Source organism: Bradysia coprophila, unplaced genomic scaffold, assembly GCF_014529535.1.
Source record: "Bradysia coprophila strain Holo2 unplaced genomic scaffold, BU_Bcop_v1 contig_138, whole genome shotgun sequence".
NCBI classification, from domain to species: Eukaryota; Metazoa; Arthropoda; class Insecta; order Diptera; family Sciaridae; genus Bradysia; species Bradysia coprophila.
In genome coordinates this window covers 4,821,738-4,844,253 of record NW_023503409.1, presented here as the reverse complement: position 1 = coordinate 4,844,253, position 22,516 = coordinate 4,821,738, and the positions used below count along the sequence as shown (strand labels likewise).

At 35.3% G+C, this 22,516-nt stretch overlaps 1 protein-coding gene across 1 annotated transcript; it reads right to left on the bottom strand.

Moving 5' to 3' along the window:
* Positions 1–5,925: 5,925 nt before the first annotated feature.
* Positions 5,926–7,516, bottom strand: LOC119073561. Its single transcript, XM_037179117.1, has 3 exons — positions 7,000–7,516; positions 6,879–6,935; positions 5,926–6,658 (listed from the first exon to the last, which is right to left on the bottom strand). The coding sequence occupies exons 1-3, from the start codon at positions 7,426–7,428 to the stop codon at positions 6,002–6,004; spliced, it is 1,143 nt and encodes a 380-aa protein (XP_037035012.1). The 5' UTR covers positions 7,429–7,516; the 3' UTR covers positions 5,926–6,001.
* Positions 7,517–22,516: the final 15,000 nt, after the last annotated feature.

The following is a 22,516-nucleotide window of genomic DNA, read 5'->3' as shown; positions in this document are numbered from 1 at the left end:
GCATTCATTTTATTCAGAATCGGTCGATGTAAAAAGAGACTTTTTTTTAGTAATATTACGTTGGGTGCTAACTGGAAAATTTTCTCGAGCACTTTTTAATAGCTATGCAAATGTAGAAAATCTAACGTCTCGTTATTTAAACTGTTTATGTCGGCATACTGTTAACAGACTAAAGACGACAACTGGCATTTAGTAAATTAATTCAACAAATTTTAACAGGCGACAAAAATGCCAGCCCAAAATTGAAAATTTTGTTGGGAAAGGGACACTTTAATAAGCCTTTATTAGCCTGAAAGGTGAACAAAAAAAATCTTTAATTTAAAAAACTGTTTAACTAAAACTTAAAAGAAAATCATTTTTATTTTAATTAAAAGTCCACACTGTGACATTCGGTATAATAATAAGTACTCTATCTAAGAACCAAATAATTTTTATTATGAAAATTTCGTTTTATTATTTTTTTTTTCACAACGACCAACTACGCGCTGCTATGTATAAAAAAGCGACATTCGAAAGATGGAAGAAGTAGAAAAAAATATGGACATAAAAATGGAAAAATTAAAAAAAAACGTTTGCACTACACACTCTTCCATGAGAAGAACAGTTTTGTTTACAGTAAGATCATTGTGTAATTGAAGGAGATAACAAATTTTTAAATTAAATATTTATTAGTGATGAAAAAACACATCTACTTATAATGAAAATTCGTAAGAAAATGAAAACAAACAAAACAGAAAAATGGAAAATGTAAGAACATTTGATGAAAAATAATATAGTTAGACCCCCAAACAAAATTCATCTTTTGATTAAAGACAATGTTATTTCTCAAATACTATGTATCTATATTATAAAATACGAGAAATTAAAATGTATTTTTTAAAAAATAATTCGCCTTTTTTAAACTAACTACTATCACTATGTCGATTCACTGTCCAATTGAGAAATTTCAACCGGAAAATTGAATAAATCACCAGCCTGTCGTTTCTCTATCATTTTGTTTAACGTAGTGGTTATATAGTTAGGATACTTGAGAAGCAAATAGATAATATGAAAAAGGAAAAAAAAACGGGAAAAGTTCGACGAATAGAGAAAAGTATCAACCTATCACAGACGGTAAGTATATAACCCTCGATATCACTACTGAGTATTGAATACAGACCTAATGGTTGAAAATTGTAGGTCCTCCTAGGAGGGACTAAAAGGAGTGGGAAGGGAACATTGATGGAAATCATTTGACAATATTTACATCTTCCACTGAAATTGGCTTTGTTTTGCCTTTTTCACTTACCTCCCAAATATTTAGAAATTTGCTTGAAATAGGGTCGCACCACATATCTCACATCATAGGTCATACATTTTTTGATCAAAAGGTTGAGTGTTTGGTATCATTTGAAAGCTGAGGGTCTTAGAGTAATCTTTTGCTGTCTGAGTCCATTATAGGTGTCGTGTTTGGTGTTTGGTGTTTGGCAAAGTTCTCCAAATATGGAAAATTTGCGTATTTCAGCAGATTTCGAAGTCTAAATATTTTTTTTAAATCCGAAAAAGTGGTTTTATTTTGTTTTTAGATCATTCTAAGCAAACCCACCAAATATCAGATAAAAAATCGGAAAAAATAATTTGGTGGAAAAAATTTGCCATGCAAAGGGGTCAAAATTTTCGATGAAAATTGAACATGGTTGCTCCATGAGCAAAACTCGAAATATGGTTTGTATGGGAAAAAGTCTGGAATTTCAATAGTAAATAATAATATCAAGAAAAAACACTTTTAGAACAAATTTTAAAAATGATTTAATTTGAACCTTAAATTTAAAATTTCAATTTTTCCGAAACTCGGAAAAACTGCAGGAAAAACGGAAAATCCTGGAAATTTTTTTACACTAAAAAACCTTGAACCTCTAGCTTTCATTTGAGCCCTATAGTCGCTTCACAGAAATTCATCAAAACTAACCTCTACATCGACAACTTTGAAGGGGGTCAGAGGAGCAAGTGGGGTGGAAATTTTGGGCACCCTATCCAAAAATGTTCAGAATTTCAATCTTTATCGATGGTAAAATTTTCGAGCCTTCGTCATCAAATGCACAAAAAAAAATCAGTTTTGAAATCCATTAATTAATTATGAGAAGAAAAAACTTCAATTCTTGGAGAGGCAAAACACTTGTGGTCAATGAAAAAGGGTATATAGACAAACCATGCGTGCTCTCCTCTGATAGGGTGAATAATTTTAATAAAAACAACAGTACGTCGAAAGGACGGATGAAAATGACTCAAAATGACTGTAAAATGGCTTATATGTGTCACCAAAACCGATTTAGATGCCGAAATAAACAAAAAAGTCCATTTGTTTTTCGTTTTCGGTCACATATTTTCGTTGAACGTGTGTACGAGTTTCAATTTTGATCGCGTTAAGTTTACTGCTTTATATGTTTCCAAACTCACCAAAGCCATTACCCTAATGAAAAATTTAATTGCTCTAATTAAAAAGGCAATTCAGCTCTCTCTAGAGCATATATGTGGCGATGTTAGGCGAACGAACCTCGAAATGGTTCAAAGTTCAAAGCTATTTTCGTCCGAGAACAAGACGAAATTATACGATAATTATAGCTGTAATTATGAATATTTCCCTGAAAACGAACTTATAATTCTAAGAAACACCCGGAAAACACCTCGAAAAACACGCCCAAAAACAGAAATCCATTTAAAATAATTTTGTTTTCGTGGTTTATATTTCCCGGTTTGTTTGTTTAAATTGTTGAGCGTTTGTATTCTAACAGAGCTGCGAAAATATCTTATGAATTTTTAACGCCTTTCGGCACGTCAACGATAACCATCGTTAAGGCTAATTGTCTCACGGATCTCACCAGAGTGTATTTATGGCATCACACTGTATACATTTTATGATATATATACATACCAAGGGCAAGCAGTTTCAAACAAATGAGTTAGTAATAAATCACTGTGATAAGAAATGCCATGTGGAAAAAAGGGTTGAAATGTAAGTATAGTACAATTAAAGGAAATAATTGGACAGGAGTGGGCTAGACATTGTTTACGTGTCTATTTAAGGAACGAATTGTCAACACATTGTATTATCTTGGTGGCACATTTCTAAACGTTATTATTTCAATTAATTTCGTGCCATTTAACCTGCTACTCTACAGACGGCAAGCATATTACCAGTATTATTATCGGGTCTATTACTTTCATCGATCAAAGTTTTAATCTGTTGATTTCAAATCTTGTACTTCAATTTTTTAAACATACAGTTTACTATATAATGGACCTTACTTCCCACAGCTTGTCATTATTTTTATCGTAGTTATCGATAACAGATGAATAGCCGTATGTGACAGGTTAATCTACTGTGACCTAGTATTGTTTATAGGTTTATCAAAAATTAAGGATTTACTGTCAGCTTACCGTCGGTATTCGATTTGATGTGTACTGTCAAAGAGAGAGTGTTTTGTGTTCATGTAGGCGAAAATGATCATTTGATACAGTTTAATGATCGGGTAGAGTAAGAGTTGTTCCGGGTCTCAGCCTGCAACAAACATAATCTCTGTGACCATTCAAAAGAAAAGTTTTTCGATTAAACTCTCAATCGATAAATCCATCACATTTTATGTAAAATCGAGAATGGAACTGAACGTACAATTATCCATTTTGAAACGAAGAGATGACTACGCTGAAGAGTTTGAACAGAACCTGAACCTATTTTTCCTTCATCCAGCATTTCTTTCTTTATGAGCTTCTCTTCAAAAGCAGCTGCAAGGTTTAATTTTGTGAAAATATTTTACGTAAAAGCAGTCGCCGTTTTTCAATTTTCAATAATTCATTTCATGAGCCATTTCTTTGAATTTGCATATTGCACCATAAATTATGTGATACTAATTATTGAGGAGGTGTATAATGTAACATGGTGATTGGCGATGTACATCAACATATTAACACTTCTTGACAGCAAATTTACATTAAAATGGATGCAACTTTAATGCAAGATAAATTGCAGTGAGATCTTGATGTACCTCGGAATGTTGACTGTGGTCTTTCTATCCAATACTCTCTCTCTCTCTCTCTGAGAGGGTATTGTTCTATATCATCAATATGATTTACTTACTAATTGATGCTAAATGTTCGCAACAAAAACAAAATCTGTTCCGAAATTCTCCCAATACGAAAATGTTTTAAGAGGATTCTTACGGCAAATAAATTTTATCGTGACATCCCAGGGAAAAGGAAACGGCCACCACTACTTTACAGGTCTTTTGAATAATTTAGATGATGCGGTCGAATTATGAACGTCATACTTAATTCAGAGCCATGAAACATGGTACTTTTTCTGCGAATTCTTAATTTATATGTCGCTCGGACCAATATACTCCATTCTATGTTTGATTTATTTGCGGTACATTTCTCATGTTTGTTAAGTATAAGAACACTGTTTTCTGCGGAAACTACGGGTATAAATTATAAAATCAGAGGGTAGTATGTTTTACCAGCGTAACATAGCAGCTTGATACGTTGTTGACAAGTTTTCCTCCGAGTGACCCAAATCTTTTCTGTTACATAATAATTCGGGTCACTTCGGGAATGTAGGATACATAAATAATAAGTGTACGAGAAAACACTATCTGAATAATATTTATACGGAACTGTTCGACCAACATGTTTTAGATGGTAACTGTGCAGTTGTAAATTGTTTATAGATGATGTCGTGTAGAGGTGAGACCACGCATACTTTCATATTGGGGAAATAATTGAAAGATTAGTGTGCGAAAAAACCTTTGTGTCGAAAAAAAGGATTTCATTTCAGGGCTTGTATAGAAGGGTAATGAACATCACTACTCAAAACCCTATAATAGTATATTACTTAACGATGGGAAGTGATGGAAATGGTACTTCATGTGTGATATTTATCGATCCGCGGCGAAACCGAGGCCGTTAAGAATACGAGAGACCATTTCCATCATTTTTCACATTGTCCATTAAGGTATTTTACTAAAAAATTGAGGTGCAGCACTATACGACTGTTAAGTTGCACTGTTTCATAGAACGATTTTAATTTGAAATTAACGAAATCTGGCATTTTTCGGCGAAAATAATTACATCTACAGTTGGTTCACTTATATAAAATTAAAAAGTATTCAATTATTCAACCATGTCACAGCAATTTATTTATTTTTAGTGAATCGAAACGAATTTTACTCTTCTGCCTCGATGAAAAGAAATATTTTTAAGTTGAAGGGAAAAATTGTCCGTAAAAAAATGTTATCTCAATGTGACATTTTTGCCCAAGTTCATTACAATTCTGTTCATCTCTAATTGCAAACCTGATATATTTCTTTCCGTGTTTGTCAGTCGTAAATGCAATCAATTTACACTGTCAATTTACTACGCTTCTGACTTTCACGGATAAATTAGTTATTTCGACTGTAGGTTGTGAATTTAACATCTATTTGAACATACTTTTTTCACCATACAATTTCCTGTTTGCATGTAATTCTCATATTCTTTATGTATATCCCATTGCACATACATACCTGTGCCATTCACGATGCAAGGTTGATTGTAGCCATTCTATTCGTTGTTCGACTGTACTCAACTCATTCTATTTTTTTTTTCCTATTCAACTCGACGTATATCCTTGTTCACACAGCTTCAAAACTTCAGTCACATTAAAAAAGAATCATTTTTGATTTTTAATAGTTGATATCTGTAATCTGGCAAACGGTACGGAAAGGAAACAGGAAATATATAGCATGTATGCTGTACGTACTTAGCACATGCTATTGTATACGTAAAACATGAAGTTAGTTAGATGTATTTTAAAATGATTTTCAGCGTTTTATGTTGGAAAATTTCGTATTCCTGCGGAATGAAAAAGTTTTGCTGAACGAATCCTATTGCAAAAGACGACAGAACATTTTGAATTTTATGTTATAAAATTAATTTATTTTTTAAAATATAAAATGCAAAACAATGATAACGTTCAAAGTCTGCTTCGTCATGGTAACAGGCTCCGATTGCCCATTCGCTTTCGTAAGTCATATTCTTTGTCCAGCACAAAAGAAGCGACTTCCAGCTTCTCGTTCAGAATCCGGTTCAACTCGAAAACGTCATGCTCGTCGTTGTACGGTCGTATTATCTGTTCGGAGTACCTTAAAACCAACAGAAAACTCAGGAATACCAAAAAGTTAACGATCATCGATATTGTCAAAATGTACGACGCATGACTTTCCATTATGCCATTCCAAAGTTGTCGCACTGCACCAACAATGAAATATGTGTACACCGAGGTAATAGCACACATTGTCAAACCTCGCGAAAACGTTTCATGCTTCAGAACAACAAGGCGGTCACATTGGGCGTGCAGGTTATTTATTTCGGTGATTAAAATGTTTGCGAGACGATCGTCAATGTCTTTTTTGTCGCGACCTTCAATTATAACATTTAGCGCCCACTTCAAACACATAAAATGACTGGAGCTTAAACGAAGCAGCTTCTTCTCGACATTTTCAATTATTCGTCGACTGTGCGCTTCTAATTGTGCTTTGATTTTGGTTTCAGATGAATAGAGTCTTTTACGTACCATTGGACTTAAGCAGCTGAACACCATAGCAATGGCGGTGCAAACGTATTTTATTATTGCCTTTTGAGTACGCTGTAAATGGAGTTGGTTTATACAAGTTCAGATTTATTTAAATATCGTCCTGCTCGTAAGACTTTCTCTCTCATCAATGTTTAATACAAAATCTATTACTTCATTCGTTTTTACATACTTGTTGCTGCATAAAAATTTCATTAACATTCGGAGATGTTGAAGAGCAAGTCTTATAGTCAGGACCTTCACGAAGAATGAGTCTTATGCTTAATTTACTTACGTGACTTTTCGAGCAAATGGACAAGAGGTTCGCTATTTTGTCTGTTGCTGGTATATTCTAAAGAGATTTGCTAGATAAGTTAATAGAATTCCATTAATGGACAGACAATAATAGTACTTACACTGCTAATATCGCTCACTTTCTTTACGGCAAACGTTACATACATGCCGAAGAAGAAGATAAGTTGCTTCCAGTCATCACAAAATGCTAAGGCTTGCAAAATGATCTGCTTTTGTTCGTTATCAAGGATGAAGTGAAACAATGGATAAAATGTTCCAAATATAATCAAATATGCCAATATGTGCCATCGTATCACATACCACATTAATTTCCAAACATTTTGACTGAACGTCACTTCTTTCACTTCAGTTTGCTCATTCGAAATTTGATTTTTTGGTTTTCTTTTCGATGGTTTTGGAATTTCAATTTCGATTCCAGTCAACGGTGTCTCAGTACCACTGTCATCAACATAACTTTCTTCCTCTGGATGTTTAACGTCATCATCGTCCAGAGGAAGAATGAATGCGTATTCCGGGCTGTACTGATGCATTTAAAAGCAAACCATTTAAGCAACGTTTTAGCTACGCGTATACCGACGAATTTAAAAATACGACTGAAGATACCTTGGTTTCGCTAATGGCATTGAAATGTTGATAAAACAATTTTATCGTAACATTATGATAAGAATTTTCGTGTTACATCTATGAGTAATATCTTTAAATGAATATTATATGTGTGTTGGGCTATAGAGTTTGTCGGAGCAACATTTCGAATGACTGTTATCTTCTCTGACAAAAGTTAAATCCAACAGTGCACATACCACTTATAAATCCTTTTGAACTGGAAATCTCTTAAACAAACGTACACAGTTCCACACATACCACACGTCCGGCACTTAAAAGCGGTTAATTAAAAAGTTATCATTGTCGTGGAGATGACGTTGAAAAGGTAAGTGTGTATGAGCTGCGTGTTATTTTGTCTCGTACGTATGAAACATACCTCATAACAATTTTTATCGCAGATATCACTTGCTTGCTATACGTATCATACCAAAGTGTAAGTTTGTTTATACACATGTCTAATATACATACTAATCATGTATGCTGATACGCACAGACGGTAAGTAGCAAACGATAAACCGTTTAAATGGAGCTTTTCGTACATCAGCAAATTAGCTACTGCTAATACGATTGACGAGATTTCACTGTTATCCTTGCTAAAGAAATTATCAATAAAAAGACGATCACATTCCGTTATTGCAGTAGTGACAAGTCGTGTTCACTGAAGCCTTTCAAAATGCATATGAAATTCCACACATTTTTCATAGATACAATTATGGGATTACAATTTTTAGGTCCGAATGGAGAACTTTCAAAAAGTAATTCTTTCGGGATTACATTTTAATCTTCGCTAGAAGTGAAAAAAATGTAATTCTTTCAGGGATTAAAAAGAGACTAAACAATAATATTGGAGATTGAACGATGATACTGATGCTGCTAAGAATTTTCTGCCTATAATTTGATTGTCTTAAAATTACACTTTTGTGTTAATTTAGTTCAAATACGATTTACTCACAAGATACGGTTATGTAAAAAAAATTATTGAAACGCACATTAATTTGATCTTAATATATGGTTCAATGAGTCTACCGATGCTTTATTCTGCCTTGTGATGGGATGCCAAACTAAGCATAAAACTTTTAAATCGGTTGTAAAGATACTACCAGTTTCAAGAAATCATTAAATCATGTAGACATCACATAAATAGTATAGAGAAAGTCAAGATTGATATTGTAAAGAAAACCAATTTCAGCGGTCAACTATGGGAAAACAGGCATTTTTGAATTTAAATGGTTAAAAATAATTCATAAAAACATGGTGAAAATCATGAAAAAATAGTGAGGTTTGAACTGGCGATCTTGTCATCTGGTAATTTGCATTTTAATCCCATCAGGAATTATTTCCGTTGAAACAACGGTTTAAAATAAGCATTCAGATAAAATCTCCTAAAAACTATATTATCACCACGCCAGAAAAAAAATCTTTTTTTCTCTACAAAAAATTTTAAATGTCGAAACAATAGTTATTTAAATCACATGGGTCGAAAAACGATTTTTAAAAATCTTTTTCGACCCGAGTCATTTAATGGCTTTTACATTCGCCTTTCATCGAAAATCACGAAAAACACCAAAAATTATCAATTTAATCGAAAACTAAGCACCAAACAAACACAAAATATGTCGATCACTTCAATAGCACACAAAAATATTGCAACAACACGACAACGATTCTTGACAGCATTCGTTTTTGAAGAGAGAGAAGTCTCTCAGTTTGCTATGTCTACTACAATTATGATCGATTTGTATCATATACACGGCGCTTTCCAGTTTGTTAACTCTAGGTTAACAATTTCCAATATTTCATCCCTAGAGATTACAAATTCCAATATTTCATCCCTAGAGATTACAAATTTGTCTATGTGTTAGCGGTGAACATTTTGACATTTTCTAAATATGCGAATTCGATTTAAAGTCGTATTTTCGATGGAAGGCGAATGTAAAAATAGTTTACTATGCTGGTGCATGTAATAAGGCTATTACATGTATAGGCAATAAGCTTTACATCACTCGCATAGTAAAACGTCGTACTACACACGGAAAATAAAGTGATATCTCGTATCACGATGAGTAAAAGTACCTCGGGCTGCCGCCCTCGGATACTTTTTCTCATCTGGATACGAGATATCACTTTACTTCCCTTGCATAGTAATGTACTATTCTTGTTTCAAAGTTTACATCCGAATAAACAGTCTTCAAAATTCAAGGCCTACTCACGGAATTTTGAAAACCGACACATTTTCTGTTTTGTGATTTACTGGATTTCTGTGAATTTTGCATGCATTTTTATATGGAGAAATCAAAAACTCGAGTAAAACACAGAAACAGAAAATGTGTCGGTTTTCAAAATTCCGTGAGTGTACAAGAATAAAATTTAATTCTTCCAGGGATTTTTTATTTGAGGATAAGTTCAAGTATTCCCCGAAGGAATTAAATTTTTATTCTGAAAAAGATACGGTCGCGTACTGTTGATTCCAAAATTCCATATGTTGATTCCATATTTTAATCTGTTTTATTAGTAGTAATGTCGAAATGTCACCATTTCGATACTAGCATGAAACAAGTTTAAAAATAACTATTAAAACATCATTTCTGCAACCGAGTGTCACAATACGACATAACGTGTAGGTATCGGGTAATTTGGCAATGAATTTTTGACAATCTCGCACACGCAAATTTAATGCTACAATAGTATGTTGTGTTACAAGTATTGTAATGTTGATTTTTTCAGCACTAGACCCAAGTTTTCCGTACGAGCGGAGCGAGTAAGGAAAATTGGGTCGTGTGCTGAAAAAATCTCATTACAATACGTGTAACACATCATGCTTTGTGCCAACCGAGAATTGAAATAGACAAATGCCCAAAAAATCATAATTTTCCTTGTAAACAATCACTCTTCAAATTTGATCGATCACATTGCTTTGCATTTTCTAAAACGAATGTTGTAATAACTCATACAAATTCCATAACAACACTGCTTTGAGTGTTGAAATATCCCATCAAACGGGTGCTGAAATAAGTCACTTTACAACACTAAAATGAGTGCTGAAAAGAGTCGTATTTCAATTCTCGGTGGCACAAATATTTGTTACCCTTGTCATCAAAGTAATTTTCCCTTTTACAAAATGTTTGTAACGAGAAATTGCATGCGAGTTCACGTTTTTCGTAGTTGAAAAGTTCGTTGTTTTAGCACCGTGTGCCAAATTACCCCACGCCATTTTATAACTCATTTGAGCGTGGAAATGTAAGACGTATCTGCACTGGCTTTTTATTTCAACACTGCTTTTTCATTTCCTCACTGTTTTGGTCAATAACTACGTATAACTACTAAGAGAAAAGTGAAATGTGACATGTTTTATGATGTAAGAGTTGTTGTCGATCTAGAAAATCTAAAATTTTTGCCAGCGGGTGTCTTACAAAAATTTTGGAATTAAAAATGTAGATTTTCCTTTGTTCAATGAAATTCTTGTGGAATCAATTACAAACCACTACAAGTCTAAAATCATAAATTATGTTGAATTTCACTTTTCTTTACCTGTAATTCGAAATGTTCCTCGAAATACAAATCTTTCAATTTTCATCTGATTTGAACTCCAGACCTCGAGTATATGACACACGCACACTAATACATCAACTATTCAGCGTGACTAGTCTAAAATGTAAACTAAACGTACCGTACAATATGAACGTTTCAAAACTTGGTGCACAAGATACTATTTGTGTAGTTTGGTTTTGGTGTCGAAATGTTAATTTTTTATGTGCCATTTCGATGACGAAATTGATGGCTTTTTCGCACTAGTGCGATAAAGTGCTTTTGTCGAAATCTATGATGTTATTTATGGAGATATCAACATTGAAGTATCGAAATAGTGTTTGTGCCACCGAGAATTGAAATACGACGGATTTCAATATCGATAACTAGATTGAAATGTCAAAAATTACAACACCCGTTTTCATGGCTTATTACAACACTCAAACCAATGTTGAAATGAAATTCGTATGAGTTATTACAGCATTCGTTTTAAAAAAATGCAAAGCAACGTGATCGATCAAATTCGAAGAGTGATTGTTTACAATGAAAATTCTGAATTTTTGTGCATTTGTCTATTTCAATTCTCGGTTGGCACAAAGCATGATGTGTTACACGTATTGTAATGAGATTTTTTCAGCACACGACCCAATTTTCCTTACTCGCTCCGCTCGTAAGGAAAACTTGGGTCTAGTGCTGAAAAAATCAACATTACAATACTTGTAACACAACATACTATTTACTCACACAAATTTACGAATCGAAAATCTTGTTGCAAGACTCGATAAATGTAGAAAAATCGAGAGATAAAAATGAAATTTAAAAAATGTACCAGATATCATTCGGCCATTCATTAATCATTTACAAATTAAGCAAAAGCTCCAATCAGCAAAGTCGGTAACGTAATTTCGATTAAACTGATACTTGTACTTCATCTCGAAATGCTATCCTATTTTTCAGATTACTTAAATTAAATTTTATAAATAAATACTTCACGGCACTTGCGGGAATGTCAGGTTTCTTTCAATTAAAAAAGATTTAGTTTCTGAAACGTACATCGTTTGTAGAGGAATTTGATACACACCTATCTCTCCATATCATGTTGAGGTAAAGAGGATTACTTAAATTGATTTTAATTACAAGTATAAAGGAAGGGTACTTTTCGATGATCATGTTTCCATAAGCTGGATGCAGTGCCGTGTGTACAGTACGTACATGGAGGCAGAGTGGTCCGTTGGCCATGAAAATAAATTTGTAGAAAACGGTATAAGTGGTGAACTGGCGTCATTTAAAGAGTATCTTTAGGTATATGCTTCGGAAAAGTAAAATCGTAAAAGTATAGAGATGTACCCCGATGTTACAGAGAGTAAGTAGCGTTTTATGTGGCATATAGAAAAGAAAATGTCTGTGGACCGATGGATGTATTTAAGTTAATATTAGAAACAAGGATAAAGTTGAATATGTTTGAGTATATGAATGAGCATGAAACATAAACAAAGACTAAACTCCAGGAAAACCCAGAGCGCTGCCACTGGCTTTATAAGCTTACAATAATACTCGTACACTTTAGTTATTGATCCAAAGACACGTACAATGTGTGTACAAGCCATTTAAAAGGAAACAGTAAAAGGATTGAGACAACATTTTATCGGTGATTAGTGTTGGAGTACTCCTAATTGAACGAAACTACAAACCATCATCATCCTGTTAATCAAATCAATCATTTACTACGTGTGGAAAAGGAGCATAAAATGCATTATTATTTCACTAAGACGCTGAACAGGGATTCCCTACTACATTATTAGATTCTTCTTAGCCTTGTCAACAATTCTTTCAATTTTGCTGATGTTAAAGTAGCGTTCCCAGAAATAGTATTCCTCTGCCAAAAATTCTTGGAACGTGCAGTTGCGCTCACTTTTTCCGGTGGCCACTCTCGGCAATTGCTTTAATTCGCGAACCAATCGATACAGCGCCTCGGAATCTACGCGAATGTGTTGACCTTTGTACTTTGTTCATGGGCCAATCTCAGGTGTTTGCTTTTCGGTTTTTTGTTTTTCTTCTTCTCATGGGCTTCCTCATTTTCAACTAGCCATTCCGCTTGGTGTTGCTAATTGTGGTGCTAAGCTTGACATGGGATTTGGATGAAGAGTGGGACGTACCAATTGGTATCAATGGTCCTCGAAGTGTTGGAGGGCTCCTCTATTCCAATTGGTGTACCGACCATATAAATTCACCAAAACATTTAACAAAGTGGCATCCGCTTGGCACTAGACTCTACGTTGAACAAGAAAGCAGCTGTGTTTTTGCGTGGAATTGGGTATGGTTTTCCAAAAATTTGAGATGCGCGAGCGTCCATGGGTACCTATGTTCGGTTGCTAGGAATCTCGCGCCGCGTCATTCACAATAATTCACATTTTGACACATTTTGTATAAGGAAGATGTCACTTTGTGAATTATTGTGAATGACGCGGCGCGAGATTCCTTAACACCCTATGTTCGTAGCGAAATTTGACGTGTACATTTGGTACAGGTATTTGAACATGTTACCCATTCTTCATTTCAATTGGAAATTGAAACTCTCACATGGATACACAAACACGTAATCGGACGTAACGGTGTGGACATCAATAAATTGAACGTCGAATATCCAGACATTCACGTGGAACTCATCGAAAGCAAGATCAAAATGAAAGGTCCACTGGAACAAGTAGAAAAGGAAAAGCAGCTGGAGGCCATTTTAAAGGATTCTGAAAACTGGCCTATCACTAAAGCCTACAAATTGTCAACGAAAATAAATATTGCATTTTACATAATAGTAGAGTTGTGAAGTAAGTGGAGTCGATACCGTCATTTTCAGTAAAAATGTTTGAAATCGCATAAAACCGAGGGATAGGCCAGCTTCCACAAAAATTCAACGATTGGTCTACCCCTCGTTAAAAAGTACACACATATTTCTTCAACAAGAAGAGAGAGAGATAGAGTGATTCTTTTGAATTTCGACTGACCGAAATCGGGACTTTCCGGGACTTTTTTATAAAGGCCTTGGTGCCTAGGGCCCAAAACCAGTCTCAGATATTTTTGATCTTCCATACTTGGCTGGTTGCAAACATAAATATGTCATCGTTACCATTCATGTAATCAATTTTTTTTTATTCGATATGATCATAAAAATTTAGGTGTACACCTTGAAACAGAGGAAAATATTGCATCATAAAATAATGGTTTTAATTTTGACGAACATATATTCTCTCCATAAACATATTCACCTACTACCTGACTACAGCTAAAATGGTTGAAATCTAAAATAATAAATAGTTCTCGTTGCCTTATACGGGAGGGCAAAGTTAAATAAACTTTTGTTGAATTTATTTCTTATATATAAATTGATATGTGGAAAGAAACGTGAATAGAATACGCTAAATCAGGCACTTTGTGATTTTCTTATCCTTTTTGCATTTATATATGTATGCGAAAAAGGAAATATGATACAAATCGGAATTCTGTGATCAAAAATGTACATAAGGCATACAATAAATTGATACTCAATAATGTACACGAACATTGTATTGTATGTTTCGTTTTTCTTTTTATTATTATTGAAAATTGAACCCACGTATCGATATTTCGGAGTTTAGTTCAGGTATGTTTTCATTCTATTTTGATTTATGGTTATTGTATCGGCACACACAGTTCATACCCCGTAAGTTAAGTGTGGCCTTATGATTTTAGTTTATAGATTTGTTTTTGAAAGAGAAAACAAATTTCCAAAATGATTTGAAATTTCAATTGTTACAACCACGTTCCCAGTATCGAATTTTAACAACAACATATAAGTTTGTTTGCCCTAAAAGCATCGATAAGATCGTTGAACAATATTTATATTATTTTTCATTGTTGTTACGAATGAGCTTGTTTAGATGATACATGGTTCTTGTATAGAAATTTATTTATGGCGTGTGCAGAACCATTCGACTATCATAAGTCAATGTGTCACCTCTTGTTGTCAAAAATGAGTTTATCAAAGCAATCCATAAAAGACGACTTTAGGTGTCTTGCTTTAAATAAAACCATTCGTTTTTATTCTCTAGTGTTTGGAATCCCCCCGACGTCCGCGTTTGATATTATTCCTAGTCGTATTCCAGTCGCATTTCATTGTAATGTTTTAAACAAAATATTTTCACAAAGCAGGTGAGAAAATAGTAATTTTCTTCTCTCAGCTGAAACTTCGGAAGCTTTTGTTCTTTTTTGTGAAAAAATGTTGTGTTTACCTCTATGGAAAAAAAATGGAAAATGCAGTTTCCAACTTTTTATCCCTCGATGAACAAATAACTATTTCATATGTGCGATGTGACTTACCTTGTTTTCTCCCCTCAATAGGCAGCGAGGAAATTGCGTTTTGTTGACGACTAGTCGAATGACACTTCTAGTGAGAAAATTGCAACACTTTCTCTCCCGCTCGTTAGAGAATAGAACTTTTCTCGCTTGAACTGTCACTTTGGTTATGTTTTCAAAAATGGTATGTTGAGTTGGTGTTTTTTTTTCGTGGAGAAAAACGGTAAATAGGAAATTCCAACTAGAGCGAAATTGTTTAACACCGTTCTTTTTGGTATTTCCTATTTTCCTCTGTAAACAAATAACTATTTCTGATCAATTGCAAAATCTTAATCCATAAACTTTTACTTTGAGGCTCTAGATTTAGCATTTAAATAACAACGATCACGTTTATGATAAATTATTGATTTTATTGCCTATCCACCCGGAATATTGTTGTTACACGTACATTTCCCACCCGCGGAAAGCGGTCGTTACATATGGGAACTTTTTCATTACATCACAAGTGAAGGAATATTCATATGAAAATTCATTACATATCAGGAGATTTTCATCACATACCAGCAGATTTTCATTACTTATCAGCAAAAATGTATCACATGAAATATTCTTTAACACTGAAATCGAAACAATACTCGCGATGTTATTTTAGTTTTGATATCACAAACTTTGTCACTTGAATTAGGTGCACACCAATCTAAGCAAATTCATTTAAAACTTTCGAAAAAAATGAAATAAAAAACACAAAAATAAGTGACGGCGAGAGTGACGGCCATTTTGTCTATAGCCATATTTTCAATTTTTTCAACTTCGACGAACACCAATGGCCGAACAATTTTGTTTTTGCATTTTTCACTTATTTTCAAAAACACTTAACACTTTTACTTTTATTATCATGTATTCACTTCACTTCACAGCAAAATTTATTGAAACACCACCAAAATCGACAAATATTACGCAAAATATGAATCTGGCACTTCACAAAAACAAAACAGTCGAAGTAGTTTGTCAACATGTCACCAAAACAGTAGTGTTGCCAGTGATGCTTCCGGGATTAATACAATGAAGAAGTGTGAGCCGATTTCATCAGCAGACTAGATTCGTTTTTAAACGTTTCAATGCAACAACAGATATTTTTGTTGGTTTTGTTGTATCGGTAGTTTTTATGTTTAGTATTAGTCTGGCAGCGCGACATAAATGTTGTGAAATTGTGCATTAATTTAGAATAATCTTTTGATATTCAAGAGTCTGTCAGTTGTCTAATGGAACAGTGTTCCAGGAACACTTTTGGTTTTGAACTGTCAGGTCCTTGGGTGGGAAAATGTACTCGTAACAACAATATTCCGGGTGGATAGGCAATAAAACAGCATACATTGGATGCTGCTTGGTAGTTCGTTACACTCGGAATCAATTTTGTGAACTCGCGAACTCACTCGTGTGGTTTTAAGCAACTCGCTTTGGAAACGGTTATTTTGACAAGTGTAGAGTTTGCATATCCGAGCCGAAGGCTTATAACCACACTTGTGAGTTCGGCTCGTATCACAAAATTGATCCATCATGTAATGAACTACCTTTGCAGCATCCAATGTAATCTACTATTTCTAAGCCTGTTCTGTCTATTAAAGAGAACACATCTAACAGAAACACAGAAATTCACAAGTAAATTCAACATTACTAGTTTAGTTAAATAAATTGATCGTATCGAGCACAAAAACACGAGCTTATTTCATCTGCATACTAAACGAGTGCAATGTTTATTCGATTGCCCAAATATCTTCTAGATATTTTGGTGTACGAATAATTAACATGATTACACATAAAAATAACTTGTACACGGATGCATATAATTGATTGTTTACCTGATATGCATAACACCAAACGCGAACTTGAATATACTTGCAGTATAAGCATATAAACATAAATTAGTTTACTGGTAAGGTCAGTATTATTATTGTTGTAATATGACCGGAGGCTAATCACCGTTAGCATATTTGATATTTATAAATTAAGATGCTTTGAGGCTAAATTCCTCTAGCAATAATATTTCTTTTATTATGTAAGCAATTGATATCATATGTAAGGTGGGAATGATAACATTCACTATAAAAAGCGTGCCTTTGCTTAGCACCATTATCACTCAGTCAGTAGCCACTATCACTCAGTCAGTAGTCACTGTCACTCAGTCGATCACCCGATCACTCGTCTGTCTATCACTCAATTAAGTGTATCAGTCTATTAAGTCGATCATTATTACTACTAAATACGTCTTATGAACGTCATAGTGAAATTATCATTCCTACCAAAGTAATCTACTTTATAAAATTCTCAAAAGTGTATTGTGTATTGAAATTAAAGTAATTCATTTGTGGTAAAAAAGTGCCGTTTTCGTGATATATAAAACTTGGGATCCGTTGCAACCTCTACCGCTGAAAGGGCATAGGATTCGCTTGAGAACTAGGATATGGTTCCGAAGTCCACCAAGCAACAAATGGTGACCCCGACGTGATTTGTAATTCACACAAATTACTCACGAAAACAAATCAAAAAATTCTGAACATCAATTGAAGATTTACGCATCTGGCCAGACGTAAAGACTCGGTAATCAACATTATTTCTTTTGTTGTTCAAATTAACATTTTTTGAAAGGTAACAACCACAGACATTTGATAAAACAACGACTCAAAGTGTTGTGATCTTATTTTGCCTACATTTAAGGCTAATAATCGAAGTTAAAATTCCGGAACATTCATATAACATAACTTCGAAACGTTTTTCCGTAAAACGTTAACTTATGCTAAGTGAAGACATTTGTATAAAAAAGCATAAGCGGTAGGAATAACGAATTCAATTAGGAAATTCGTTTAAGTGCGTGTTTTTTGTGAACTTTGAAAACCGTACTACATTGTACATCGTGGTACAGAATATACGCTTGTGTATCTAGAAAGCGTAGAACAAATTCTATGGTGAATTTCGTTCAGTGTGTTTTAGTGAACTTTCGAAAAAACACACAATAAGTGTAAGCAGTACACAAACATTTCTCAAACAACAGTGCTAAGTGAAATCGCGCAAACATTTTTAGCCACGTTAGAAGAAATAAAACATTTAATCGTCGCGAATTTTAACTGAAAAAATTCAGGAATCAATATCAAGAGGATATTTTGAATTCTTTTATTGCCGTTGTATAAAACTCTGAGAAGTTTTCAATAATAAAAAGTGCACTTAATATATAAAAAACAAGGAAAGGTAAACATGCCTTCAACAACGGCAGACCTGATCAATGATCAGGTGCGACGGGGCAATCGCATTTTAGATTTAAAAAATCGATTTCCAAAAAATCCACCAGGGAGAAGCGACCATGAGGCTGCCATGTACACTAAGCTGGTGGACATCGATAGATTATGGGTTGACTTTATTGAATGTCACGATAATCTCGTCCTGAGTGGTGACTTGGATCCAGAAGGCGATTACGTCACCTCAGGATATAAGGAGAAAATAAAGGACGTTGTCGCCTCCATTATGGAATTAGCCAGTAGCCATGTGCTGGCTGTAACGGGCATCGATCCTAAGTATGACCTGATAAATCGACCAGCAGCATACAAATATGTTGCTATGATCAACGAAGATGGTAGTTTGAAAGGAGAACGGCCACCTGTAGACCCCAGCATCATCGATTCGAGATTGAGCCTTGGTGGTAATAGAGAGCGGTCGAGACAACAGGAGAATCCATTTGACAATTCGGATTCGCGTTCAGTATCCGTACAAGATTTGCTCAATCTTTCGGGAAATACTTCCCGCAGCAGCAGTCATGCCAATTTGATTTCATCAATACAAAGCATCGAGCAGGTGGTATCAGAAATGGAGCAAATGAATGACCAAGATCCCAAATTATTTTCAAAGGGAAACCTGCTCACCAATCGTATGAAGGCTACGTATGGAATCCACGAAAAATTATTAGTGAATAATGATAAGTATGATCCTTCGATATTCCGTGTGTTGGAAGATAGAGTTCAAGCAATGCTGGAGCGTTTAGACGTAGCTGGATTACAGCGGGGACCAACAAATACTACGAGCCCACCGCAACAACATATTAAAATGCCAACTATCAACATGCCCACTTTCGACGGAGACTACACGAAGTGGCGATGGTTCAAAGACCTATTTCTGGAAATGGTCAACCGGCGGCCAATCAGCAATGTGGAGAAGTTTGTATATCTTCGACAGAATTTAACAGGAGAATGTGCCAAATTAATTGGACATCTACCGTTAACAAATGACAATTATGCCCTTGCATGGATAACATTGGAAAAACGTTACGAGAATCCTCGGCAGATCATGAAGGCTACCATCAATAAATTATTCAATCTGGAAAAGGCTCGTTCTGAATGCCCATCGATCATCAAGAAAATACATGATGTTTTCCACGAAAATATGCACGCGATACTCCAAATGGGAGGATCATCGCAGGAGGTGCTTGGTATGGTGTTCCATCAATTGTTGCTGAACAAATTGGATGCTGGCACCTACACTTTATACGAACAGTCACTGGATGACTCAACAGTGCCGCAATCAGCCGATAATTTACTCGCTTTTCTAGTTAAACGCTTTCAAGCACTAGAACAAAGTGGAGCAGGCAGAGTAAATTCACCATCGCAACCAAAAGTCCAATTTCCCAAATGGAAAAGAACAACAACTTTAGTAGCGTCAACACATCAGGCCAACGCTGGATCATCAAAATCAACTTCGAACAAGTTATGTGTCTGTAAGCAACAACATCCCGTCAGCAAGTGCCCTAAGTTTTTGGAACTAAGCACTAAGGACCGTTTTTACAAAGTACGCGACGCCGGCAGATGTGTGAATTGCTTCGCTAGCAATCACACATCGAAGGATTGTAAATCCAGGAAATGCCGCGAGTGTTCCAAACCGCACCACACCTTATTGCATTTTGGACCTCAAGCCACCTCACTACTTAGCGCCGCAAAACGAAATCAAATCCAACATGTGTTCCTGGGAACTGTCTGTCTGCAAATTCAAAATGCGGATGGAGTTTTTATCAAAGCTAGAGCTTTGCTGGATTCCGGTTCTCAAGTAAATATTATGACAGAACATTTATTGAAAAATCTTGGTCTGAAGACACAGGCATCAACCCTTGAGGTACTTGGCATGGGCCAAGTCGCTGCAAAAGCTACTAAACGTACCGTTGTTAACATCGCATCATCGCAATCAAATTTTAAAACCAGTTTGGAGGTCTATGTAATGAAAAATATTACATCAGTGCAACCAAGCAGCAAAGTGGACACTGGAAAATGGAATGTACCAACGCATCTTCCATTAGCTGACGAAAAATTCAACATTCCCGCGGCCATCGACATCATTATCGGCGGAGAATTATTTTATCAATTGTTAGCCACCGGTTTTCATCAGTTGGGCAATCAATTACCAGACCTGCAAAATACCGTATTTGGATGGATCGTTGTGGGCAGAATGGTTGGACTAGAACCGACTAAGGCGTTTTCTGGTATGGGTTTGGCACAGGACGCATCTTTAAAGGAGACATTAACGAAGTTCTGGGAAATCGAAGAACGTGGAACTGAGGAGAAGCCGATGAGCGATAAAGAAATGGCATGCGAGCAATATTTTGCCGACACCACAGTACAAGGAGCTGATGGTCGTTTTACGGTAAAATTACAATTCAATTCTAATCCAGATGACGAAATTGGGAAGTCATTGGAAACCGCTACCAGGAGATTCCTTGCATTAGAAAGAAAATTGACACGAGACCCCGAAATGAGAAAGCAGTACGATGACTTCATGGACGAATACGAAAAATTGGGTCATATGGAGAAACTAAAGGATTTTCCAAGAGGAATAGGCTGTTATTATATTCCTCATCATGCAGTACTAAATCCTTCCAGCAGCACAACAAAGTTTCGCGTGGTGTTTGACGCATCAGCAAAAACCAGCACGAACACTTCATTGAACGAATTGATGGAAACTGGACCAACATTACAAGACGATTTATTTACGATTATGGCGAGATTCAGAATGATGCAATACGTATTCTCGGCAGACATTACAAAGATGTATCGTCAGATCCAGATCGCTAAGGAGGATCAAAGATGGCAGCTTATTGTGTGGCGAAAGACACCATCTTCACAATTGAGCTGCTACCGGCTAAAAACAGTCACATACGGAACAAGATGTGCATCATATTTGGCTATAAAAACTCTACAATTTTTAGCGGATATGAAGGTAGCTCAATATCCATTGGCTTCAGTAATTGCTAAGCGAGATTTCAACGTGGATGATATCATGTCTGGATCAAACGACCTACAAGAAGCATTAAAGATGCAGGATCAATTAATTCACATGCTACAAGGAGCAGGCATGGAATTGCACAAATGGTGTGCCAATCATCCACAACTACTGAAAAACATACCAGCCGGTAAAAAGGAAATCAGCCTGGACTTTCAAGCAGACAAGGAGGAAACAAAGGCTTTGGGAATGAAATGGATCCCAAAAAGTGATAAATTTAGTCTCAAATACCAACCACGGCATCATCAGAAAATTACCAAAAGGACAGTACTTTCTGAAATCGCACAACTTTTCGACCCCTTGGGTTTGGTTGGACCTGTAATTGTACGAGCAAAAGTATTCATACAGGAATTATGGGATTTGGAGTATGGTTGGGATATCGAACTTCCATCGGAACTGCAGGACAAGTGGATCAAATATAGAAAGGAATTACTTGCCCTCACTGGAGTCTGTGTACCACGTCATGTGGTCATAGACAATGCAATCGCTAGAGAATTGCATATCTTATCTGACGCTTCAGAAATGGCATATGGCGCCACAGTATACGTTCGGTCATTGGGACCAAATGGAATAAATGTAAACTTCTTATGTGCAAAATCACGAGTAGCACCCAAAAAGAAAATGAGTTTACCACGATTGGAGTTGTGTGGAGCACATTTAGCAGTAGAACTTGGAAGAAAACTGTTAAACAAATTGGGCAGCCCTATCGATAGAGTAATATATTGGACTGATTCTGAAATTGTACTATCTTGGATAAATACCCAGGCATCATTGAAAACCTTTGTGGCTAATCGAGTCAGCGAAATAAGGAGCGCATCGAAACCAACGGATTGGCGATATGTAGAGACG